Source organism: Benincasa hispida, chromosome 10 (assembly GCF_027475165.1).
Source record: "Benincasa hispida cultivar pf3 chromosome 10, pf3_genome.v1.1, whole genome shotgun sequence".
NCBI classification, from domain to species: domain Eukaryota; kingdom Viridiplantae; phylum Streptophyta; class Magnoliopsida; order Cucurbitales; family Cucurbitaceae; genus Benincasa; species Benincasa hispida.
This window is the reverse complement of record NC_143487.1, coordinates 42,783,540-42,806,105: the sequence shown is the minus strand read 5'-3', so window position 1 is coordinate 42,806,105 and position 22,566 is coordinate 42,783,540. Positions and strand designations below refer to the sequence as shown.

General features: G+C 33.8%; 1 protein-coding gene, 1 non-coding gene and 1 pseudogene across 6 annotated transcripts; 2 read left to right on the top strand and 1 right to left on the bottom strand.

Moving 5' to 3' along the window:
* Positions 1–5,514: 5,514 nt before the first annotated feature.
* On the top strand, positions 5,515–5,597 carry TRNAY-GUA (transfer RNA tyrosine (anticodon GUA)). Its single transcript is given in 2 exon segments — positions 5,515–5,551; positions 5,562–5,597. It is a non-coding gene; the product is annotated as a tRNA-Tyr (tRNA).
* Positions 5,598–7,504: 1,907 nt separating this feature from the next.
* LOC120088228 (Pentatricopeptide repeat (PPR) superfamily protein) lies at positions 7,505–13,606 on the top strand. 5 transcript variants are annotated; one of them, XM_039045376.2, is made up of 5 exons: positions 7,505–7,730; positions 9,206–11,806; positions 11,949–12,052; positions 12,131–12,208; positions 12,631–13,606. In XM_039045376.2, exon 2 carries the CDS (start codon positions 9,289–9,291, stop codon positions 11,611–11,613), a length of 2,325 nt encoding a protein of 774 aa, XP_038901304.1. In that variant the 5' UTR covers positions 7,505–7,730; positions 9,206–9,288; the 3' UTR covers positions 11,614–11,806; positions 11,949–12,052; positions 12,131–12,208; positions 12,631–13,606. The 5 variants fall into 5 exon arrangements, with proteins under 5 accessions (XP_038901304.1, XP_038901308.1, XP_038901309.1 ...); XM_039045380.2 differs by having other exon boundaries at positions 7,510–7,730; positions 12,002–12,052; XM_039045381.2 differs by having other exon boundaries at positions 7,510–7,730; positions 11,949–12,048.
* A 6,040-nt stretch (positions 13,607–19,646) lies between these two features.
* On the bottom strand, positions 19,647–21,715 carry LOC120089089 (L-type lectin-domain containing receptor kinase IX.1 pseudogene; annotated as a pseudogene).
* Positions 21,716–22,566: the final 851 nt, after the last annotated feature.

Below are 22,566 nucleotides of genomic sequence, written 5' to 3'. Positions count from 1 at the left end.
CTAAACATGCATTCGGGGGTATTATGTGTTACCAGTAAAGACATGGACAACGCTATTGTATTTCATTAAATTGCACAATGAAGAAATTAAAGCTTCATCCCTTTATTGTTTAACCCTAAAATTTGACTATAAATAGAAGTTATATATAAAAGTGTGTTAGTAGAATATCAAGATTCAAATCAAATTGTAAGTATTAGGTTGTATATCAATATTTATTCAAAATTTATTTGAAGTATAACATTAGTATATCAGTAGTATATCGTACCAATAATTTATTTATTTATTTATTGATGTACTCAATATAAAGCATACTAATAATAGTTGCTTATCAAAGATAATATATGAAAATATTGTTATAATAAAGTGTGTCAATAATAAATGATATTTGATAGCTCTCGAAAAGAGCTATATTTTCTAGTTTAATTCGGGTTCGTTATTGGATTTTATGTGTTTATTTTCCTTTTTTGTAGATACCAAGCAACCAAGAGGTAGAATTGGAGATTTGGAGTTGAACGGGTTAATTTGATGCAATTTGGAGGTGATTTGAGCATCTGGGCTTCAAATGAGTTAAAAAATCAAAATGCTCCTGCTTCAGCGTCACAACGCTCATGATTTGCATTGGCCTGACACTCGCCCAACATTGTAAGATAGAATGGGTAGTGTTGCAATGCTCACCCTCAGCGTTGCAATGCTACGATGTTGAAGACGGAGAAACCCTCGCGCGCGCGCAAGTGAGCGTCAGACTAGCATTGGACTTCTGTGCCTGACGCTCGAGACCAGCCGCAATAACATTGCAATGCTCCATATAGTTTTGACACTGTCCCTTTTTCTATAAATACATTCTTCCAATTTAGGTTAAGGGGGTACGAAAATTAATAGGGATAAACTGAATTTCGATAGAGGCTGATAACTGGTAGAAATACAAGTTATTGAAGCTCAAATTATTAAAACAATGGGAGAAAGCGATGTTGAAATAGGCAATATTATGATTGAATGTGCCAAACTAAAAGAAATTGCGATCAATAATACTCATCACATGAAAGCAGTTAAATTACGTTATTTTGTGCAAGTACAATGCGATGGCGCGTTTGAAATTGTGATCCAAGGATATAATGTGATGGCGCATTTGAGTTTGCGATCCAAGAAGTACCTAAAAAACGATCGCGTAAAGACCTTACATAAAAGTGACAGCATATTAAAACATGATGAGACGTAAAGCTGGTAACGGTCAATTCTAAAATACAGTTAATGGCCGTTAAAGATCATATCGTTGCAAATACATTAAACTTCCGATGACTTTTAGACGATGCAACAGAGTATGGAAATTATTAGTGAGAAGAACTGCTTCACCTTGAAATCTATAAATATCCAATGTTATCAAACCAGAGGGGGAGGGCGAGGAGGCGAGGCAAAGCTGAGGGAAGAGAATTCTTGAAAAGAAATTAATTTTCGGAAAGGTCAAGAGACTGCCAGAAACAGCACAAAGGAGAGACACCCAACCCTTGCGAGAGCAATATTCTACAAATCGAAAAAGAGTTGAAGTGATAAGAGTAGTGTAAAAAGCCACAAGAAGTAAGACATCGCTTACCTAGCTTATACTTCTCACTCCATTTATTGTTTTGTACTCAACACTTTATTTGCAAAAATGGAAACTTCATTTCAATTTATGTTCAGTCTCTCCACACCATGCATGAGTAACTAAATTTGTGAATGGGTTGAGAAGTACTTAGCTGGCATGACTTAAGCTATGCACTTTATGCGATCATCTTGTCTTATGTATGCTTCATTCATCATTTGGATTACTTGAGAGAGTAGTCTAAAGACAAAATCTAGGCTTGAGAGAGTCGGATTAGATGGCATAAGCAAGAGTAGAGACTTAGAAATAAGTTCTATCTGCTACATTCCATACACATCGCATGCACCTTAGAAATAGGAAATGTGGCATTATGCATTGAGAAATGTAGTGCTTAATATTTGTATATAGTATGGTCGCATGACTTGTAAAAAATCTTAAGAAATGTTAGCTAAATCTCTTCTCAACCTCTTCATCGCATACTTATTACAACACCACCCTTTCATCGCTCCGCGTTTAATTCCATCACATTAGAAAATCTAAATTAAATCATCATCTACTTCTTTATCACCATCGCAATAGAATCAAAGAGTCTGTCGCATATCTATTTAGTAATCCTTGCGTTCGATCCTGGACTTACTAGGACCCTAAGAAGGCTTATACTTGGGCTTTATTAGGAAAACTTGTCTGATCATCGCATCCACACATCCCTACATCGCATGATAAATCAACGCATCAGAGGCTGAGGAGATACCCTATTTTATTCCTTTCTCTATTTATTTTCAGTATCATTAGAATAGTTTTTTGTTTGATTTTGGATGATGAACGTATATTGGATTATACCTTATTGGTTTTTCTATGAACTAATAAAGTAATTCTTTTATTTGGTTCTTGGATCGAGCATTAATGTAAATTATTGAGTTTTCTGCCCAACTTTGTGTTTTAATTCGAAATTGCCTTTTCTTTGAATCTTGTTTAATTTCGAATTGCATTTGAGTATTGGATTGACGCCCCTATCATGATTGTATTGGGTTTTATGTCCTAAGACTTGTGATTTGTAAACAATAAAACTTATTCTGAAAATTCAATAAGTTGTTATTGAATATATGAATTGTTTATTTTGTTTTACAAATAAATCCCATAACTAAAAGATCCATGACTTTTACAATTTTATATGGAGACATAAAAGTGGATCAGGTTCGAGTAAATAGTCAAAATGATCTATAGTATATGAATAAGGTTGAGTACCTTATTCTGGTAATACTATTGGATGCGACCCATTCTGTAGTTGTTACAATGCGTTGTAAAGTGTTACAAACGAAATGATTCTGATTCACTCATGTGGTGACATGAGGAATGGGGGCATCTTGTGGAATAGAGTAGTACAAGATCGGACCACGAAATCAGTCACTCTTACTTTATAACGTTGTTTACTATTTAAGACTGACTATTTCAAAGCGATGACCTATGTAACTTGATCTTAATCCTGAGCTAACTATGAATTCCTGTTTATTCGGGACTATCCTTAGATTTGCATAGGTGAGGGTTGGCTCAACAGCACCGATTTAATAAACCTCCATTTCAGGGGTAAGACTGGGCAGATAGTTGGGGACATAGGGTGCAAGATGGAATTCACTCCTACCTGCTTTTAGGGATAGTAGAGAAGTTGTTCCCTTAAATACTGACTCTGGGTCTTGAACAAGGTGTCCCATCCTCTAATTGGCCCGAGAGGGACTCGGTTTGTTGATTGGATCACAAACTAATTGTTCATTAGAGGATCAGTGAAACTTAAGGAACAAGTGGTAATCTCGGGGGTAAAACAAACATTTGACCTAACCGTTATTACGAACAACCTGTGAAGGGTTAACTTACTAAACATGGTTATATCAAGTAGACATAATATATCTACAGTGAGGGGAGTGTAACTATGGACTTTAGTGGTGTGACCCATTAGTTAACGAATGAGGGTTAATTCGGTGTAAAGAGTTTAGCCAATTAATCTTGGATCGTTGGAGTCCATGATTTGTAGGTCCACAAGGTCTCCCTACTAGCTCGTAAATGGATTAGCCTTAGAGTAGTGTGATAAGCTAATTTGAAATGTTTAAATTAGAATTAAGGAAATTAGTAATTATATATTATATAATTATGCATTTAATTTTAGAATTAAACGGAATTGGAGAATCGATTAATATTTAAATATGATTCAATTAATATTTAAATATTAATTTCATGAATAGGGATTCATGGTAGTGAAATTTGTTTAAAATTAATTTAATATTTGATATTAAATTAATTAAGAATTAATTAAATTGTTTAATTAATTATTTATTATTAATTTTATTAGAAAATTAATTTATGAAATTAATATTATAAAATTTAAAAGTTTTCAAATTTTGAAAACAAAATTGATTATGGAAATCAATTTATAAAAACAAAATTTGAAAAAGATGGAAAACACAAAATGGGAGAACTCCGCTATCACCTTGAACTAGCTCACACAATTCCCACTTGATTCTTGATTCAATCTTCTAAGCATGAGGTGCTCTTCATGCAACCTTCTTTTTTGCATGATGGTTTTGCAATAAATAGGAAAGATTAAGCTGAGAATCGAGCATGCAAACTGTATGAACTTGCATAATTTTTGTTGAAAACTTGTGAGGTTGAAGAAGGTGTTCTTCAAGTTTCTATAGTGGGCTTCTTCTCCAAATTTCCTTCATTCAAGCTTATTTTGAATCCCACAACTCAATCTAAGACTCCAAGAGAATAGTATGAAAGATCTTGAGATGGTTCACTAGAAGATTTGGAGAAGATTGACAGCTGAATTTGAGTTTCAAGAGATTTTACAAAGGTATGTATTGAAACTCTCTTATTATTGTATGAGCATGCTTTGTTTATAGCCAAAATTAATGAATTAAAATGCTTATTGATCCTTGTTGCTTCCAGTACATGCTGATATAATCCTATAGATTGCAATTCTATCACTAGTTAATCTCGAGTTTACACGCATCCTAGTAGTTCATCCATGCTTTGAGTTTACCACGATAACATCAATTAAATGTGAATGCTTAGGTTTATAGGCTGACCTTGAATTTTTGCATTGCATTTTTAATTTAAATTTGAAGAATATTTGGTTAATTGAACATGGTTTTCCTGACAGTTAATCGACATAGTTGAATCCTAAAGCTTAATGAATGTGTTTCTAGTTTTTTATGGCCGCTAAGAATCCAATTGAATCTAGGAGCACATAGGTAGTTAAGGCACGATCTTTCGAGCCTTAATTATTAATTAAGACACTTGATTGGTTTCGAATTATTGATTGTCGGTCTTTGTAGAGATTAGTTAATTCACATCAATTGGGTAGTCATACGTGCATAATTTGATGAAATGATTCGTTGGCAAAAATCGATGATTTAAATTACCTTGTATGGCTACTTGATCTTAAAACTAGATGAACCAATTATTGTTCCATTTATTCCTTGCAATTTATCTTTCTTGCTTTTTTCAAATTCCAACCAAAAGCCAAAATCTCGTTTCTACTATTTTTCCAAAGTCAAATTTAATTTAAAAGAAATTAATATTTCACTTTTCTGTGGTTCGACCCCGGACTTATCACTGTTGCTATGTTTCAGTAGAAATATGAGTAGTTCGGTGTATACAAATTTTCTTTTGATCAAGTTTGAGACTTATTAACGACATAAGTCCCAGGCCTATCAATAACTAGTACTCACTCAAAATATAATTTAAAAAATAAGTATATTAATTGTTTATTAATGCTCATTCAAGATTTATTTCAAATATAATATATAATATCAACGTAATATCCATTCTTTATGATTATTTTTCTAAAAGAAAAAACCACATACACAAAAAAAAAAGGAAAAAAAACAAAAACAAGTTGAGTACTAAGAGAATTAAAAATTTTGGCTTCCGTTACCATCGATCCGACCTTAGCTCAGTTGGTAGAGCGGAGGACTGTAGTATGTCAGAAATCCTTAGGTCGCTGGTTCGAATCCGGCAGGTCGGAATTTTTTTGGTTTTTTCTCTTTCGTTCTCTCTTTCTTTCTTTTAGGTATAGGAAGAGATTCTTTTCCATATATTTGAATGAAGTTTCTTACATTACTTGGTTTTAGTTTTTAAAAATTGTGTGAATTTTACATCTAAAAAATAATAAAGAAAATGATCAAAAAAGATTATTTTAAGTACAAACAATATATATATATATATTTTATAGTATATATCAAGGAAAAAAACCTTTTTATCATTAAATTTTAGATCTAGTTTCTACGTAGTCCATATATTTTAAAATGCTACCTTTTTAGTGTTTAAGAGGGTGTTTTAAACAAGGGGTGAAATTGTGAATTCCATAAAGTTATGAAGTTTAAAGAGTTATGAACTCTTAGAATCCACAATGACTATCCGGGAACTCTTAGAAATTAGTTAACTCTTAGAATTCATATCACTTGAACGTGGGGGCCAAACGCTCCTCGGGAATTGAGAAGTAAAATTGACGACTCCCTACTTCTCAATTCCCGAGGAGCGTTTGACCCCCACGTTCAAGTGAGTCTTCAATTATAATAGTTGATGTTTTCAATTATTATAATCTACAATTAACTATGTTGTTTCCTAGTCACCCTATCTTTCTCTCCTTATTAAAGTATCTACTATTTCTTGACTATACTAAAATAATATGCACCTCAAACATTAGATACTATTATAACTCATTTACTATAATAACCTCAAACTATAATAATCAACCTATTACCCAACCATCACCTAAGTTTTGAGTTTAATTTCAATTTAGTCCCTAAATTTTAAAGATTCCAAATTTACCTTTGAGATTTGAATTTTGTTTCATCATGTTGGGTTGTTGCTTAACAAAAAAGGGATAATTACAATTATAGCAATGAGAACCAAAGTATTAGTTGATATAACAAAATGCATATATATATATATATATATTACAAATATGACAAAATTTAGATAAGTTGATAGAAGTTTATCACTAATACGAGTCTATTAGTAATAAAGTCTATCAGAAATAGATTTTACTATATCTACACTTCTTAAAAATTGTTGATATATATTTAGGGTCGTTTGATTGGACAATTTTTTGGATGAGAATTGAAAGAGAACTCCTACTTGAGAATAAGCTATTTCAAGGCATCATCTTTTCTTAGAAACAAGAGAATTTTTTTACATTCCAAAACTGTGAATTTTCTATTTTCCTCAAATTTTTTTCTTTTTTTCTTTATTGTATATACAATTTTATTTTGGATATAATTAATTAATATTATTTTAACAAAATTAATATAAATATTTATTTTAATAAATTAATAATAATCTATTAAAATATTTGCTTAACTTATTTTTACAATAAAAATTTATTAAGTGAATACAGTTTCTTATTTACATAAATGATTAATTAATTAACTTGTTTCTATTATATCTTAAAAAACTCCACGATACGTAATAATTAAATAACAAAATATCACTAATGTAAATATAATATAAATAATAGACAAATTAACTTGTTTAAAAATAAAATATTTATTTACAAACTTAAATTTGTTTGCATTATTTTTTCAGATATATCTATCAAAATCGTCCATCAAAATTTTTATAAAATTATGAGTCCACATTTTCTTCGACGTCTACGAGTGTGTTTGAATTGCATTTTTAAGTATTTAATTTAAAAATTAAGTTATTTGGAAAAAAAGTTAAAACGTTCGACAACCATTCAGAATAGTTTTTAAAGTATATTCTCAGTAATTTTTATGAAAAGTATTTACATAATAATGAATTTTTTGATAGTCAATCGAAACCGACCCTATATTTTAAACATTGCAATTAATCCACCAAAGCGATTCGACCCGACTCGAGCTGAATCGGGCCGGATCACTTCTTCTTTTCACATCCTCCCTTTTCCATCTTGAAGTGAAGTATGAGAAGAACAACATTCTGGGTTGCTGGGTCACTTCGTCTCTCTCTCTAGTTTCATCTCGTATTCATCGACTCACTCACACTCAATCACCCACCGTCAACTACTCAGCCACTAGCTCTCGGCTCCTTCACTGTGTTGATACTGTGCTATCGAGTGGTTTTGGTTCGTCGACTCCTTCCGTCATTCCTCATCGTGTTTTTGTTTGCTGTCATTGAGGTAATTTCACCTACAAGAGGCTCTAAACTGGTTTATTCAATTGACCCAATAATTGGTTTTCTGTTCTTGTGATGGGAAATGTTTGCTGGCTTTAAGCTCAGTTTCTTATTGTTACGGTCACTGCCTCTTGTTTTTTATTGGTGGCTTTCTTGTTCTTACAGTCACCGACTGTTGTTTGTTCTTGTTCGTGTGATTGGAAATTTGTTTTTCATGGTTGTATTGAACTGATTGTGAACTCTAAATGGTGTTATGTAAGCTTGTGAAAATAAGAATGAAAAACGGAGACAATGCTGTCAAAGGGGAATTCTATCTGTTACCAAACGCGGGTCATGGATATGTTTTAGACAATGCTTCTAAATGGTGCTATGTGGGTTAAGTTAGCTTGTCAAAAACAAAACATCTTCTCTAGAAGGGTTATATCAATCGTTGTCAAGAGAGTGAGATTCTAAGCTAAAGATTACAGGAGAGAATGCTGTGAGAGGGGAATAATTTATGCAACAGACTTTAGGGAGTAAACATGAAAAAACTCATATTCTGGTTTTCAAAATTTTAGCTCCTTAACAAAAGAAGCGTTAAAGAAGCAGCAGATGTGACTATAAAACCTCTCTTCTCTTTTGTGCACATCTCTCTCACATAGGAAGTGGCTGAAAAATAGGAGCCATTATCAAAATTTACCATAATCAGAACCATTCTAGTATTAATAATTGGCTGAAGATGTTTCATGCCAGATTTAGGGACGATTAAAGATTTTGGTAAATCCAGTACCCAATGGCCAATGATGGCTAGCTGTTGTAGTTGTGGGTACACCATTTTCTTTTCTCTTTCTTATTGATTAGATATTTAGAAGATGAAGAACCCTTCTTCCTCCTCCATGGACTGATTGAGATTAAATTTGGCTGAATATGGTGTATAATTTTAAGATAGTTCTGTTTTCATGCTTTTGTTTTCTATCCAAGTAGTCTCTTCACTTAAATTCATCAAAATTATTTTAATAAATAACAAATTTACCTGGTCAAGACACTTGAGTTGAATAATTGGTACAATAGCTTTTTATGATGTTAAAAAGAACTTCCAAAACTGGAGAAATGCCCATCGATAGGTTAAGAATATACGATTCGCAAAAATTGAATTTTATTATGTGCAGTGCAAAGAATTTAAACATATAAATTAGCAAACCCCATAGCAAAGGTTGGTGATCAAGAAGTTCCATGGCTTAGGTTGGTGACCTCCATTGAACTTTGGAGTGGTGCTTGCCTAAGGTCTGTCTATTGTGGCAGATCATATGTCATAAATAATTTGTGGCAGTGGGGGAATGGACTTGTGCGACCCCTTCCCATTACTAGATTAATTTTTAAATAAACTCTGTTTTATGTTTTGATATTTATGTTTTTGATTTGTCATTCTACTTAAGTATTGTTGTTTGTATTTAGAACTAATATCTTCTTCTTTGAATAATGCTACTTTGTCATCGACAGGACAATTCATACAAATTTCTTATTGACCTATCAAATATTAGAAAAATCCCATAGTTGGACTTTTTCGTGCACGAGTAATTTCGATGCTTAGACTCCGACTGAGCCCATTTCACATACCCTTTGCTTTCTCTTCCACATTCAGTTCACTTCCAGATCCTCACTACCTTAACAATTGTCTTCACTTTTTTTTTTCAAAACAAAATCTAACGTTCCAATCTCTTCTTCAATTTCATTCCACCATTATCACCACTGGAAACTCGAACAATGTCTTCTTTGCCACAAAGCTCATGGCCTTTTATGCCTCTCATAGGCAACCTGTGTTCTCCACACAATTGTTTCGCTTGATTCATTCTAAGGACAAATTTCTTTGGAATTCCATCATCCAATCCCACTTCTCCAATGGTGATTACCAACGGGCATTTGATTTCTACCTCCAGATGCGAGCCTCGAGTAGCCTGCCAAACCAGTTTACAGTTCCCATGGTAGTTTCCACTTGCGCAGAATTGATGATGCTCAACCATGGCATGAACATTCATGGGTTGGCTTTAAAACTTGGGCTCTTTGTTGATAATTCTGCTATAGGTTCTTCTTTCATATATATGTATTCCAAATGTGGTCACGTAGAAAGTGCATCTCTCATGTTCAATGAAATTACTGTTAAAGATGTGGTTGCTTGGACTGCCCTTATAGTTGGGTATGTTCAAAATAACGAGAGTGATAGAGGTTTGAAATGTTTGTTTGAGATGCATAGGATTGGAGGGACACCAAATCACAAAACAATAGGAAGTGGGTTTCAAGCTTGTGTTGATTTGGATGCTTTATTAGAGGGTAAATGCTTACATGGTTTGGCTTTAAAAGGTGGATTTCTCTGTTTTGAAGTTATTAAATCTACTATTCTCTCTCTGTATTCAAGGTGTGGGTCACCTGAAGAAGCTTATCGTTGCTTTCATAAAGTAGACCAAAAAGACCTCATCTCTTGGACATCAATTATTGCAGTTCACTCTAAATTTGGGTTAATGAGCAAATGTCTACATTTATTTTGGGAGATGCAGGCCGGTGAAATAATCCCAGATGAAATTGTGATCAGTTGTATGCTTATGGGATTTGGTAATTCTGATAGAATCTTTGAAGGAAAAGCCTTCCATGCTTGGATTTTGAAACAGTGTTGTGCAATGAGTGGAATAACCCAAAATGCATTACTCTCCATGTATTGTAAGTTTGGACTCTTAGGTACGGCAAATAAGATCTTCCATAGTTTTCATAAAAGCAGTGAAGATTGGAATACAATGATATTAGGATATAGCAATATGGGGCAGAGTGAAAAGTGCATTGACCTTTTAAGGGAGATGCATGTCTTAGGCAGAGAACCTGATTTTAATAGTTTAGTTTCAGTCATTTCTTCATGTTTGCAAGTTGGAGCTATCAATATTGGTCGGTCCGTTCACTGCTATGCTATTAAAAACTCAATAATTGAAAATGTATCAATAGCTAACTCGCTCATGGACATGTACGGAAAAAGTGGCAATTTAACTGCCACATGGAGGATATTTCATAGGACACAACAAAGGGATATTATCTCATGGAATACGTTGATTTCGTCCTACAAGCAAAGTGGGAATCTTGCTGAAGCAATTATTTTATTTGATAAAATGGTTAAAGAAAAGGTCTACCCCAATGAAGTTACTTGTGTAATAGTTCTTTCGGCATGTGCTCATTTTGCATCCTTAGATAAAGGCAAAAAGATCCACCAGTATATAAAGGAAAATGGATTTGAGACCAATATCACTGTTAGAACTGCATTGATTGATATGTATGCAAAATGTGGGGAGCTCGAGACATCAAGAAAATTGTTCAATGCAATGGAAGAAAGAGATGCTATTTTGTGGAATGTCATGATATCAAATTATGGGATGCATGGACGTGTAGAATCTGCAATGGAGATCTTCCAACTAATGGAAGAGTCAAATATTAAACCGAATGCACAAACCTTTCTTTCTCTTCTCTCAGCTTGTAATCATACAGGGCATGTTGTTGAAGGAAGGCATCTCTTTGATAGAATGCAGAAATATGGTGTCAAGCCTAGTCTGAAGCACTATGCTTCTATGGTTGATCTTCTTGGCAGATCGGGTAGTCTTGAAGCAGCTGAAGCTTTGGTTTTATCAATGCCCATCACTCCTGATGGCACTGTTTGGGGCTCCTTGTTAAGTGCATGTAAAATTCACAATGAATTTGAAATGGGGGTAAGGATTGCCAGATATGCAATAGAGTCTGATCCAAAAAATGATGGGTATTATATAATATTGTCTGACCTGTATGGTTGCTTGGGAAGGTGGGAGGAGGTGGAAAAAGTGCGTGATATGATGAAGAAAAGAGGGGTGGAGAAGAGAGCTGGCTGGAGTGCCCTATGAATGAAGTAGTGGCTTTCAGTATTGCTTGAAAACATTTCATACCTTGAATTATACAACTTCATAGAAATCTCAAGAATTATTTCAAGGGCAAAATATGACGATCAAAATGAGAAAGAGTTGGATCCACACTCGTCTGGAACTCTTTGCCTTCGATAATGTTTCCTCATACACTGAAAAAATAGTTGGCTTTCAGGTACATTTTTTTAATGGATCATATTACATTACTTTGTGCATACCTTTGCCCATGAAGCCATTAAATTAGAAGAGAATACTGAACGTTTCATTTCAAGAAGTTTTACACATGTTTTGATATTAACTTCAATTCTTTACTTTAGTTGGAAGAATTTAACAGGGAACTAACCAAAAAGTAGGTTCCCTTTGCATGTAGCTGGTAACATCGTTTGGAACTCAATTCAAGCATTCACAAGAAACCATGTGGGTATGTGTTGCATAATTTAGGAAACTGCAATTTGACAATAAATTATCAAGGTATTCTTATTGTGTTCATTGTGCACAGCTATTAGAAGTGGAAAGAGATGTGATGCAGATTCCTATGTGAACTGAATCAGTCTGCCACTCAGATGGTTAAGAAAAGGTAAGCTGTTTGTAAATAATTTCACTTTTGATTGAAAAAAAAATAAATTAGCAACAAGCATGATGGTTCATTCTGGTAACAACTGAAGTTAACCTGTCAAGATTCCCTGTTTTGTGTATTTTAGACGTTATTCTATATTGTAAAGTGGTAACAACTGAAGTTAACCTTTCTAAGTGATCACATATGGAATACATGTACACCAAAGAATAACCAACAAGACAGCGGGCCTAAATTTCAGAAGCAACTCATGGATGTTCATGCATGCCATGGTTGAGCATCATTGGTTTTGGCAGACTCATCAAGACTCGCATCTGGAGATAGAAATCAAATGCCTTGGCACTCGAAAAAGTGCTATTCTTATGCTTTTAATTAGCTACATTCAGTGTTTTAAATGTATGCTTTTATGTCTTTCTTTGTTGTAGGAACCGAGCATATGGATGGAAATTGAAGACTTGAAAGTATTAATCAAGAAGAGAGGGCTTAAAGACTCAATTTTGGGTCCTAAGTATGAAAAGATAAAGAGTAGGAGTCAAAGAGCCAGAAAAGAAAGCTTTGCTTGAAAGAGCATTGCTCGGTGCTCTAAACTTAAAACCAAACAGGGGGGAAAGCGTTGCATGGCTAGCAGAGAGCATATCACAACGCTTCGGAAGATGAAAGGATGCCATTGTCACTTGACGCTACAGAGCATTGGGTAGCATCGCAACGCTACTTATAGTGTGGCCATGCTATTGCAATGTGTAGCTATTTAATTTTCGTTTGTTCAGGTTTTTGGAGGTCATTCAGCTGGGGTTTTAGAGTTCAAGAGAGAGGAGACTATTTCTCAGAGAGATGGAAGCTGGGGATCGTGATGGAGGACAAAGGGTTTGAGGACGAAAGTCAAGAGCTAGAGAAGCGATTGACGGATGTGTGGTTGATACCTTCTTTAAGCGCAAGTATACAATGATGTCAAGTAATATAAAACAGAAGGGAATGGTTCACAAGGTTTCCATAACGACTTGAATGCAAATGGTGATTAGACAGATGACTGAGAGGTTATCGATAAAAATGTTGGATTAATTGAACAGATCGAGTAAGTTCAAATTGATGTAACATGAAACCTACTAGTCCGAAAGCATTGTGGAGAGCAACGAAAGTTCATAGAGACCACCTAATTGATACTAACGAGTAAATCTTCTTGTGTTTCAGGATCCCTATTTGCTTTGTTAGAATAAAAAGAAACTTGTATGAAATGAAAGACTTTCAAGGGGTAAATAAGGGCTTCCTTGTAGTTGAGACCATATGTTTCAGTCAAGTCTTTAGTTACTGGCTGTTCCGATTTGTTGTGTGTAAAAACAATAAAGAAAAGTGAAATGAGAAATTAAATGATGAGAAGGGGATTCAAAATAATGTTTTTGCCCACCTGAAATTGCACCTTCAATTTTACCCAACTAGGTATAAAGCAAATCCTTGTGTGCCACTCTCCATGCACCTGCAATTGACAACTCTTTCAAGTGCAGTGTGGTGGATCTCATGCGCTCAGGATGTATCTACAACTTATTTCAACGGATGGTAACTAAAATTAAATAACTAATTGTAACTAATAATTTATACACTAATTTAATTCATTTTTATTAGTAGAATTATACTAAATTAATATAATTAAGGTTATTTATTAAAAATATTAAGGTTAAATCATAAAAAATGCCTTTGAACTTTACATTTTGTGTAAAAAATATTCCTGAAGTTTCAAAAGTTTCAAAAATACCTTTAAAACTTTTAAAAAGAATTCAGACAATATCCTTGCCGTTAGGTTTGGATGGAAACTTTGTTTAAAAAATATCCCTGAACGTTTCAAAAATACCTTTAACTTAATAAAAGTTAAAACATACCTTCACTAATAGTATTGAACAAAAATCGTTACTTTTTCGTGACAAAAATGACTTTAAAAATAAAAAAATTAAAAAAAAAGTCTACTGATCAATTTGTTTGAAGCTTTCTTAAGTTTGGAAAAATCAATTTAAAATAAATTATATAGATATTCTATGGTTGAAGGAGAAATTGTGGACCAATCATAAATTACCATGTCATTCACTAAATCAATGACGAAACTCCAAATAATTGAATTTGAGACTAATTAGAAGTTGACATGTGTCCCCAAACAAGCCATATGTCCGGATGACGTCCTTCATATGTGTTCATCCTTCCTATGCGTTCATCCTTGATATGCGTCCATCCAACTCAATATGCGTTCAACTAGGATGATGACCAACACCCCTTTCAACGCATATTACTAACCTTGGATATCCAACGCATAGCATATCACCATCGCATAGCATATCACCAACGCATAGCAACCCTTGGGTCAACTTGGTTCTCCACTCAACACCATCGCATCTGTATAACCAACGCAACCCACCTCATTTACCTTATTACTGCAAGCCTTAGCAACGCAAGGGCAATCACTATGCGTCCACTTTAGCTCGTTACATCGCATAGCTTATACCCTTATCAAGGCTGCCGCATCCACCATATCCATCGCATCCATCGCTGCATGCCATCGCATACTACCAACGCATTCCTTCGGCCGCATGCGTCCATCACATTCCTTCGGCCGCATGCCTCCAACGCATTTCTTCGGCTGCATGCCTCCATCGCATACTACCAACGCGTTCCTTCGGCTGCATACGCACACACCATCGGCCGCATACCGTAGGCCGCATCACCGCACGCCCTCAGCCGCACATTCTCGTGTAGCAAGGCTGCCGCAGACCACCAACGTATAGCACTGTCGCATGACATCAACGCATAGCACCGCCGCATGTCATCAACGCCTAGCTTCGTCGCATGACATCAATGTATAGCACCGCATGCATGTCATCTACGCATAGTACGGTCGCATGACATCAACGCATAGTAGCACGCGCATGTCATCAACGCATCCCTTCGGCCGCAAACCATTGGCCGTATACTCTCGCGTCCAACTCATCCATCGCGTCCGCCTCCATTTCCGTATGCCTCTATCGAAGCATGCCTCGCACCGCATCATTGCATGCCCTCGCACCACTGCAACCTACCAACGCATCTTCTTTGGCCGCATGGACGCATACCATCATGTCCAACGCATCCATCGCAGCCATCGCACCCCATGCGTTGATCTAACCTCCAAAGGCAGTGGCTGCCGCATGCGTTATTTTTGGCCCTACTTCAATCTCTCTCTCCATGCCCAAGTAACCTCTCAAAACTTTATGACCAACACATGACACTACATCAACGCATAGTCCAACACTTAGTCATTTTCTCCTTAGCTTCCAATGCATGACAACTCTTGGCAATGCCTCTTGCCAATATTTTGGCCAATCATGCATTCAACCTTACAAACGCATTGTTGACTTCTCAACTTATGCGTTAATGTCTCCTAACTCTTAACGCATGGGTTCTTTTGACCTTACACTTAGCCAAATTTCATCAATTAAAACTTAACTCAAAACTACTCAAGAAAAATCTATTCAGCACTTGGAAATTTCCTTCACTTCAACATAGGATTTAACTTTCACTTAGTTAATTCCTTTAACACCTGCTTAAGTAGGAATAATGGAAATCCGAGTTTCACACTATCACTGATAGACTTTCATTTGCTATTTATATAAACAAACTTGATAATTGGCTTGTTGGTGTTAAGTCACTTATGAATTGAGTACTTTCAAGTCTTGGGTACGGAACTCAGCCTCATAATTCTTGAGAAAAAATTGAAGAAAAAATTCAATTAAAGGAAAGAAAAATTTTAAAAATAAGAGAAAGAGAAGAAGCAAAAACTGAAAAAAGGAAAGAAAATTAAATAGAAAAAAAGGAAGCAAAAACTAGACAAATGAAAGAAAAGCTAAAAAAAGAAAAAGAAAAAGAAAGGGAAGAAGCAAAAAATCGAAGAAAGAAAAGAAAATATAATAATAAAGAAAGATAAGGGAAGAAGCAAAAATCAGAGAAAAGGAAGAAAATAAAAATAAAAAAAAGGAATAAGCAAGAACCGAAGAAAGAAAATAAAAATAAGAAAAGGAATAAGAAAATTTTGAAAAAAGAAAAGAAAATTAAAAAAAAAAGAAAAAAAGAAAGGCAAAAAAAAAAAAAAAAAGGAAAGGAAAGAAAATAAAAAATAAAGGAAAGAAAAAGAAAGAGAAAAAGAAGGAAATGAAAGAAAATAAAAAATAAAAGAAAGAATAAAATAAAAAAGGGAAGAAACAAAAACTGAAAAAGAAAAGAAAATGAAAAAATGAAAAGAGTAGGGAAGAAGCAAAAATCGGAGAAGAGAGAAAATAAAAAGACTAAAAAAAAGTGTACAACAAGATAAGACAAGGGAGGACGATATTCTAAATTTTATCTTAAATTCTAGTACTAAATTCATAGTTTGGTTTGCACATCAAATGGAGTTTAAATCAAAAGCAAATAACTTATATTTTGACTTCAACTTCATATTTTTCGAGATTCATCCACCCCACATATATGAATAAATCTCGAAAGAGGGGATTTGTTGAAGGAGAAATTTTGGATCAATCACAAATTGTCATGTCATTTATTAAATTAATGACGAAACTTCAAATAATTGAACTTGGGACTAATTAGAAGTTGACATGTGTCCCCAAATTGAAGTTGAAGACATAAATTGACAAAGTCTGATGATGTCACATGTTTTCATCACAAAAGTTGGATTGAGTGAAATTAATTTGGCTCAATTTGATATTATGATTTGGGCTAAAGCCCAGTTGAGCCCAAAAATGAGCTTAATTTGGCCCAAAGCCGAAGTACGTCAAAGTCCAACTAATTGGACCTAAGGGCCAGGCCCATGCACCAATTAAGTCCAAACCTATGAAGCCCACCAGATAACTCAATACATACAGGAGCTCTCTTCATGTGTGAGGGTCAACAATTCTACATTTTAGAGAGTCCAGAGAGAATTCTCTCAACAATCAGAAGACTTCTAGACTCTTGAAGCTGCACACTTCTTGAAGACACAAGCCTCTTGAAGATTCGAAGACTCTTTCAAATCTTCAACCTCAAGAAAATCAGACACTTCGCTTCTTCAAATCAAGCGTACAAATTCAATTGAGAAAGAATCATAAAATCGAGTACTAGAGATTGAACCACATTGCATCATATCAATATTAACATCAACATCAACACAAGTTTCACTCAACGAAATAAGTTTCTCCAAAAACCTTGTGTGAACACTAAATTTTTTCCATATAGGTACTTAATTTTTCAATTCTTAGATTACACCAATGTTCTCACAACCAAAATAAAAACAAAAAATTTAAGTTTAAACATAAAATACTACAAAATTTCACAAAACTTCAAAATCAAAATCTCCTTTTGAAACATACCAAAACGATAAATAATCAAATAAAAAAGTATTTGACTATTTATCATACATAGAGGTACTCTCATATTTCTCTTAATTTTACAATTTAAGAGAAATATGGGAGTAGCTATACGAAAAACAATGAGGATATCTATATAACTTATTTTAAAATTGGTTCTTTTTTAACTTAAAAAATTTCAAACAAATTGATCAGCAAGAACATTTTTAATATTTTTTAATTTGTAAAGTCATTTTGTCACGAGGAATTAATGGTTTTTGTTCAAATATTAACGGTGAAGGTATTTTTGAACTTTTATTAAGTTAAAGAGTATTTTTGAAACAAAACTTTAACTGTTTCCATTCAAAACTAACGACAAGGGTATTATTTGAACTTGTTTTTGAAAGTTCTAAGTGTATTTTTGAAACTTTTTGAAACTTCATAGACATTTTTGACACAGTGTTCAAAGGCATTTTTTATAATTTAACCAAATATTAATTAGTTAATATTAGTATTAGTTTGAATAAAAGAACTTTTCTTTATTATTAGTTAAATTAACTTAGTAATAGTATGAGTATTCATTTTTTTAATAGTAATTATAATTAACTATCTAATTAAAATGTTTTTTTTTGTATTATTAATTAATTAATATTTTTGTTAATTAATAAGGTTGTCACAATTAATTTCATAAAATAAATCTAAACATATATTCTTCCAATCTTGATAAGATTCTCATGCACAATCAAGTATGACAAAATCTTATTCCAACAATCTTATTTTCTTAGAAAAATCAATAATCTTATTCTCTTTGAAAAATCAATAATCTTATTCTTAGATATATTATATAGACATTCATTGTTTTACCTATAAAACATTAAATCAAATGACTTCTAATGGAATTAATTTTAATTTATAGTTGTTGACTAAGTAAATGATAGGAAGATAAGATAGGAGTTGACTTTGTTAGCCAATAGAAGGATGTTGAGTGAAGTAGTCTTTAAAATTTAGTATTAGTTAATTGAGTTGTAAGATAAGAGCATTATGAGCTTTTCATTGGAAAATATAAACTCTTCTATTATTATTTTTTTGCCTAAGTTTTCTTAGTACACTTTTCTTTTATTTTTTTTTAAAGACTTATGTTTCATAAAATAACATTTAAGAAGAGAAATACAATTTTTTTTGCCCAAATTTTTTTAATACACTTTTCTTTTCTTGTTTTCTTCCTTTTTTAGGACTTTTCTATTATCTTCATAAAATTATATTTAACAAGAGCAATCAAAATACTTATAAAGAGTATCATAGAAACAAATATTATTGCTACAAATTCGAGGTTTAGAAATGAAAAAACTTTACTCATTCTAAAGATTGTGACATTCATGAAAACACCACAAAGAATTGAAAATATCATAAATTAAAATATCGCTATCAAAATGAAAGCATGATACATAAATGTTTGGAGTTATGTAAGTCAAGGGGTGACATGATTTCAGTTGTAAAATTTGATAAATTAATTATCACTTTAAAATATGAGGCATTGGCTTGAGAATGTTTGTGACCCGAATGTGGTTTGAGTACTTGGGGTTGTTTTCAAACTATTAAATTTTGTATCTATGGTGATCTTTGTGAATGCGTTTCTATTCCATAATACATCCACGTACTCAGATAAGGGATGCAGAGGAAATATTAGGATCATTAGGTGCATAGTTCTGATTTAGAATCTTTGTCCAAGTTCTAGACTTGAAGCATTACATTAATTATTAGTGTGTCCAGGCCGTAAGGGATGTAAGGGAATGTTCGGGGCATTAAGTGCCAAATTCGAATTTCAAATTCTAATTCAAATCTTTGACTTGAGACATTATTGATGTTCCAAATTATTCTGTATGAATGTACGATAGAGTTTTGTTCTACTATGTATCTTGAGATTACTCAATATATGGTACGATAGAAATTTTCTTTGCTATATATATCTTGAGATTGCTCAATGCATAACATGACAAAGATTACTTAGTTATACTTATTGAAGAAATTGAATGGGAAGATTATTGTACAAAACATGAGAATAAAAAAGCATAAATTTCAAAACTAAAAAATTAAAAACAAAATTATTATCGCACCAGCCTACACTTTTCACACTCTAAAACAATATTTAGATAACTAACAAAACAAAGTAGACATGTAGCTTAACCATGGCCGACATGACCTTATTGTTCAACGACCCATGTCAAGGCTTACAGTAATGGAAGCTTCATTTGAGCTCATCGATGTTTGAGGAGCAGGATATACAGGAACAGGCATTTTATTTGGAAGATTTGGCATCATTGTTTCAAAGTTAAGAACTTGAATTACTTGTTTTATAGAAGGTCTAAGATTAGGGTCTGGATAAGCACTCCATAATCCAACAAGCATCAAACATTCCACTTGTTTTTTGTCACAATCAGATTGCAATTTCTCATCCATGCCATCAGTGAATTGTCCACTTCCATAAAGATCCCAAACCCACTCCACCAAACCCTTATGAGATTCAATTTCCATTGAAGTTCTTGATATTCTTCCAGTAGCAATCTCCAAAGCAACAACCCCAAAACTAAACACATCAGATTCTTTACTAGCCCTGCCTGTGCTTATGTATTCAGGAGCTAAATAGCCCAAAGTTCCTACCAACCCAGTTGTTTGTGCTCCCAACTCATGGTCCATTAATCTAGCTAACCCAAAATCTCCAAGCTTGACATTGAAGTTTGAATCTAACATGACATTACTAGATTTAATATCTCTATGAACCACACATTGTTCCCATTCTTCATGAAGATACAGTAAAGCAGAGGCTAAACCTAAAGCAATCTTATATCTCACAGCCCAAGGAAGAGGGGCTCTCTTACCAAAGAGATGAGAATCAAGACTTCCATTAGGCATGAATTCATAAACCAACAAGAACTCACCTTTATCATGACACCAACCAATGAGTTGCACCAAGTTTCGATGACGAAGCCGACTAATGATCTTCACTTCAGTTATATACTCTTTTCTCCCTTGTCTTGAACCCCTTGAGATTTTCTTCACAGCTACTGTCAAATCTATGTCTGGTATGTATCCCCTATACACTGCACCAAATCCTCCTTGACCAAGCTTCCTTTCATTGGAGAAGTTGTTGGTAGCCATGGCAAGAAGCTTATGAGAAAACCTTCTAGGTCCAGCTCCTCTTTCCAAATCATCATTAATGGATGTCAAGTTTACCTCCTCAGCCTTTTCTTCTTCTGATTTTCTTTTCTTTTGTTTCAATCTCCAAAATACTACGAAGGCTACAATTGCCATGAGAATTGAAACTCCAATTGAAACAGTCACACCCACAATTACATCAACTTTTTTCCCGTTCTTTTCAGTACTAGCTGGTTGTTTCATTTCTAAACTGGAGTTGAACTCCCAAGAAAATAGCAAATGTCTCTCTAAATATGCCCCTGTTGCAGCTGAAAATCCTACTGTTGCCCATTGAGGAAGAATCTTCATTAGATCAATCTGGTAACTCAAAGTTGTATTTTCAAGAGAAGTTGCTGTCTTTTCATAATTCCATGAAACACTCAAGTATTTAGTGGTTGAAGCATAGGAAATAAACACATCAACAGTGTCCAAACTATGTAAGCTGACATTCCATTTTGTGAAATTAGAGGAAGAAACAGAGTTAATGTTGATACCCACATGTTCAAATTTAGGATCCCATTCATTAGAGTAAGAATCAAACTCAACATGAACAATTTGGTTTATGGATGATTCAGTGTAGGTCTTATTGAAAAGGCCAAGATACCCACCAGCTGAATTTGGAGGGATATGAAACTCAGCTGGAGCCAAGAAAAAAGCAACCCCATTGCCATAGTGTAAAGCATTTTGAGTATCAATGGTGAAGGAGAAATGGGTTGTGAAATCAGTGAGTTTTCCGGTTTCAGAGTCCCAAATTGGGATGGCATCTTTGTAAATAGCTTGACCAACAAGACAGGAATATGCAGGATCACTAAATAGAACTGCTCCATTAGTAGGAACAGCATCTCCTTGGTAAAGTAAACGGTTTTCGTTCGGTTCAATTTGATCAATTTTGAAAGAAACTGAATTGACTAAGAGAGGAAGATAGGGAAAAAGAAGGAGGAGGAGAAAGAGGTGAGTTAGCATTGAAAATGTATACAGAAAAGTTTCCTTGTGGCTGAGGAGGAAAAATAATGAGTAATGGGATGTTTGGGATGTAACTCCCTAATTAATATAGAAATTGTTGTTGATTTTTTTTTAAATTTTTTTAAAAGGTTTGGATGATTATAGAATTTTGTAAAAGATAATTGAAGTTTGTAGAACTTTTGGTGTTATTGAGTAAAATAGTTTAATACTCCCTTCTTGTTTACTCAACCATTTGACCAAGCCTTTTCTTTAGTTGTTCAATTATTTAATCGCCATATTAGAACTTAAAGATGGTTAGTCAAACTTTTTTTTTTTTTTTTTTGTTTTTTTTTTACGATATGTGGACTTGGAAATCGAGGTTGATAGTTTAAGTTTTATGTAGAGTTATGCTCATTTTGGGTAGTGGTTGGACAACTTAAGAATACTGGAGTAGATATGTGAAGAAGTTTGACTCAAATACCATCACATTTTTTGTTTGTAACTAACTTGTATAACAATCAGCTAGTATAATCTTATAAATACCATTGATTTCGAATTCAAAAACAGAGAGTTATCATCATTTCTTAGTTTTCTTGCAAACAACAAATCTGTAAGCAATCTTCATTAAGTAAAGAATTCAGATCTTCCCGTGGACGTAGGCAATCTTGCTGAATCACATAAAACACCGTGTCTCTTTCTTCTTCCCTTATCTTTCTTGTTTTCATCAAGTAATACTTCACTGCAATCGTGCGACAATCATTTGCATTACAAATCGCATCGAGTAATCAAGTTATCGAGTCAATCGTGTATCGATTCATCGCTATCGAGTAGGTCCGAGTACATCGTTTTCACGTTCGAGTTGCACCGAGTATCGTTCAAGAACCGTCAAGGACGATC

Coding starts and splice junctions, on each gene's coding strand:
- LOC120088228 (XM_039045376.2), top strand. CDS start 9,289: ATGCTTAGACTCCGACTGAGCCCATTTCACATACCCTTTGCTTTCTCT.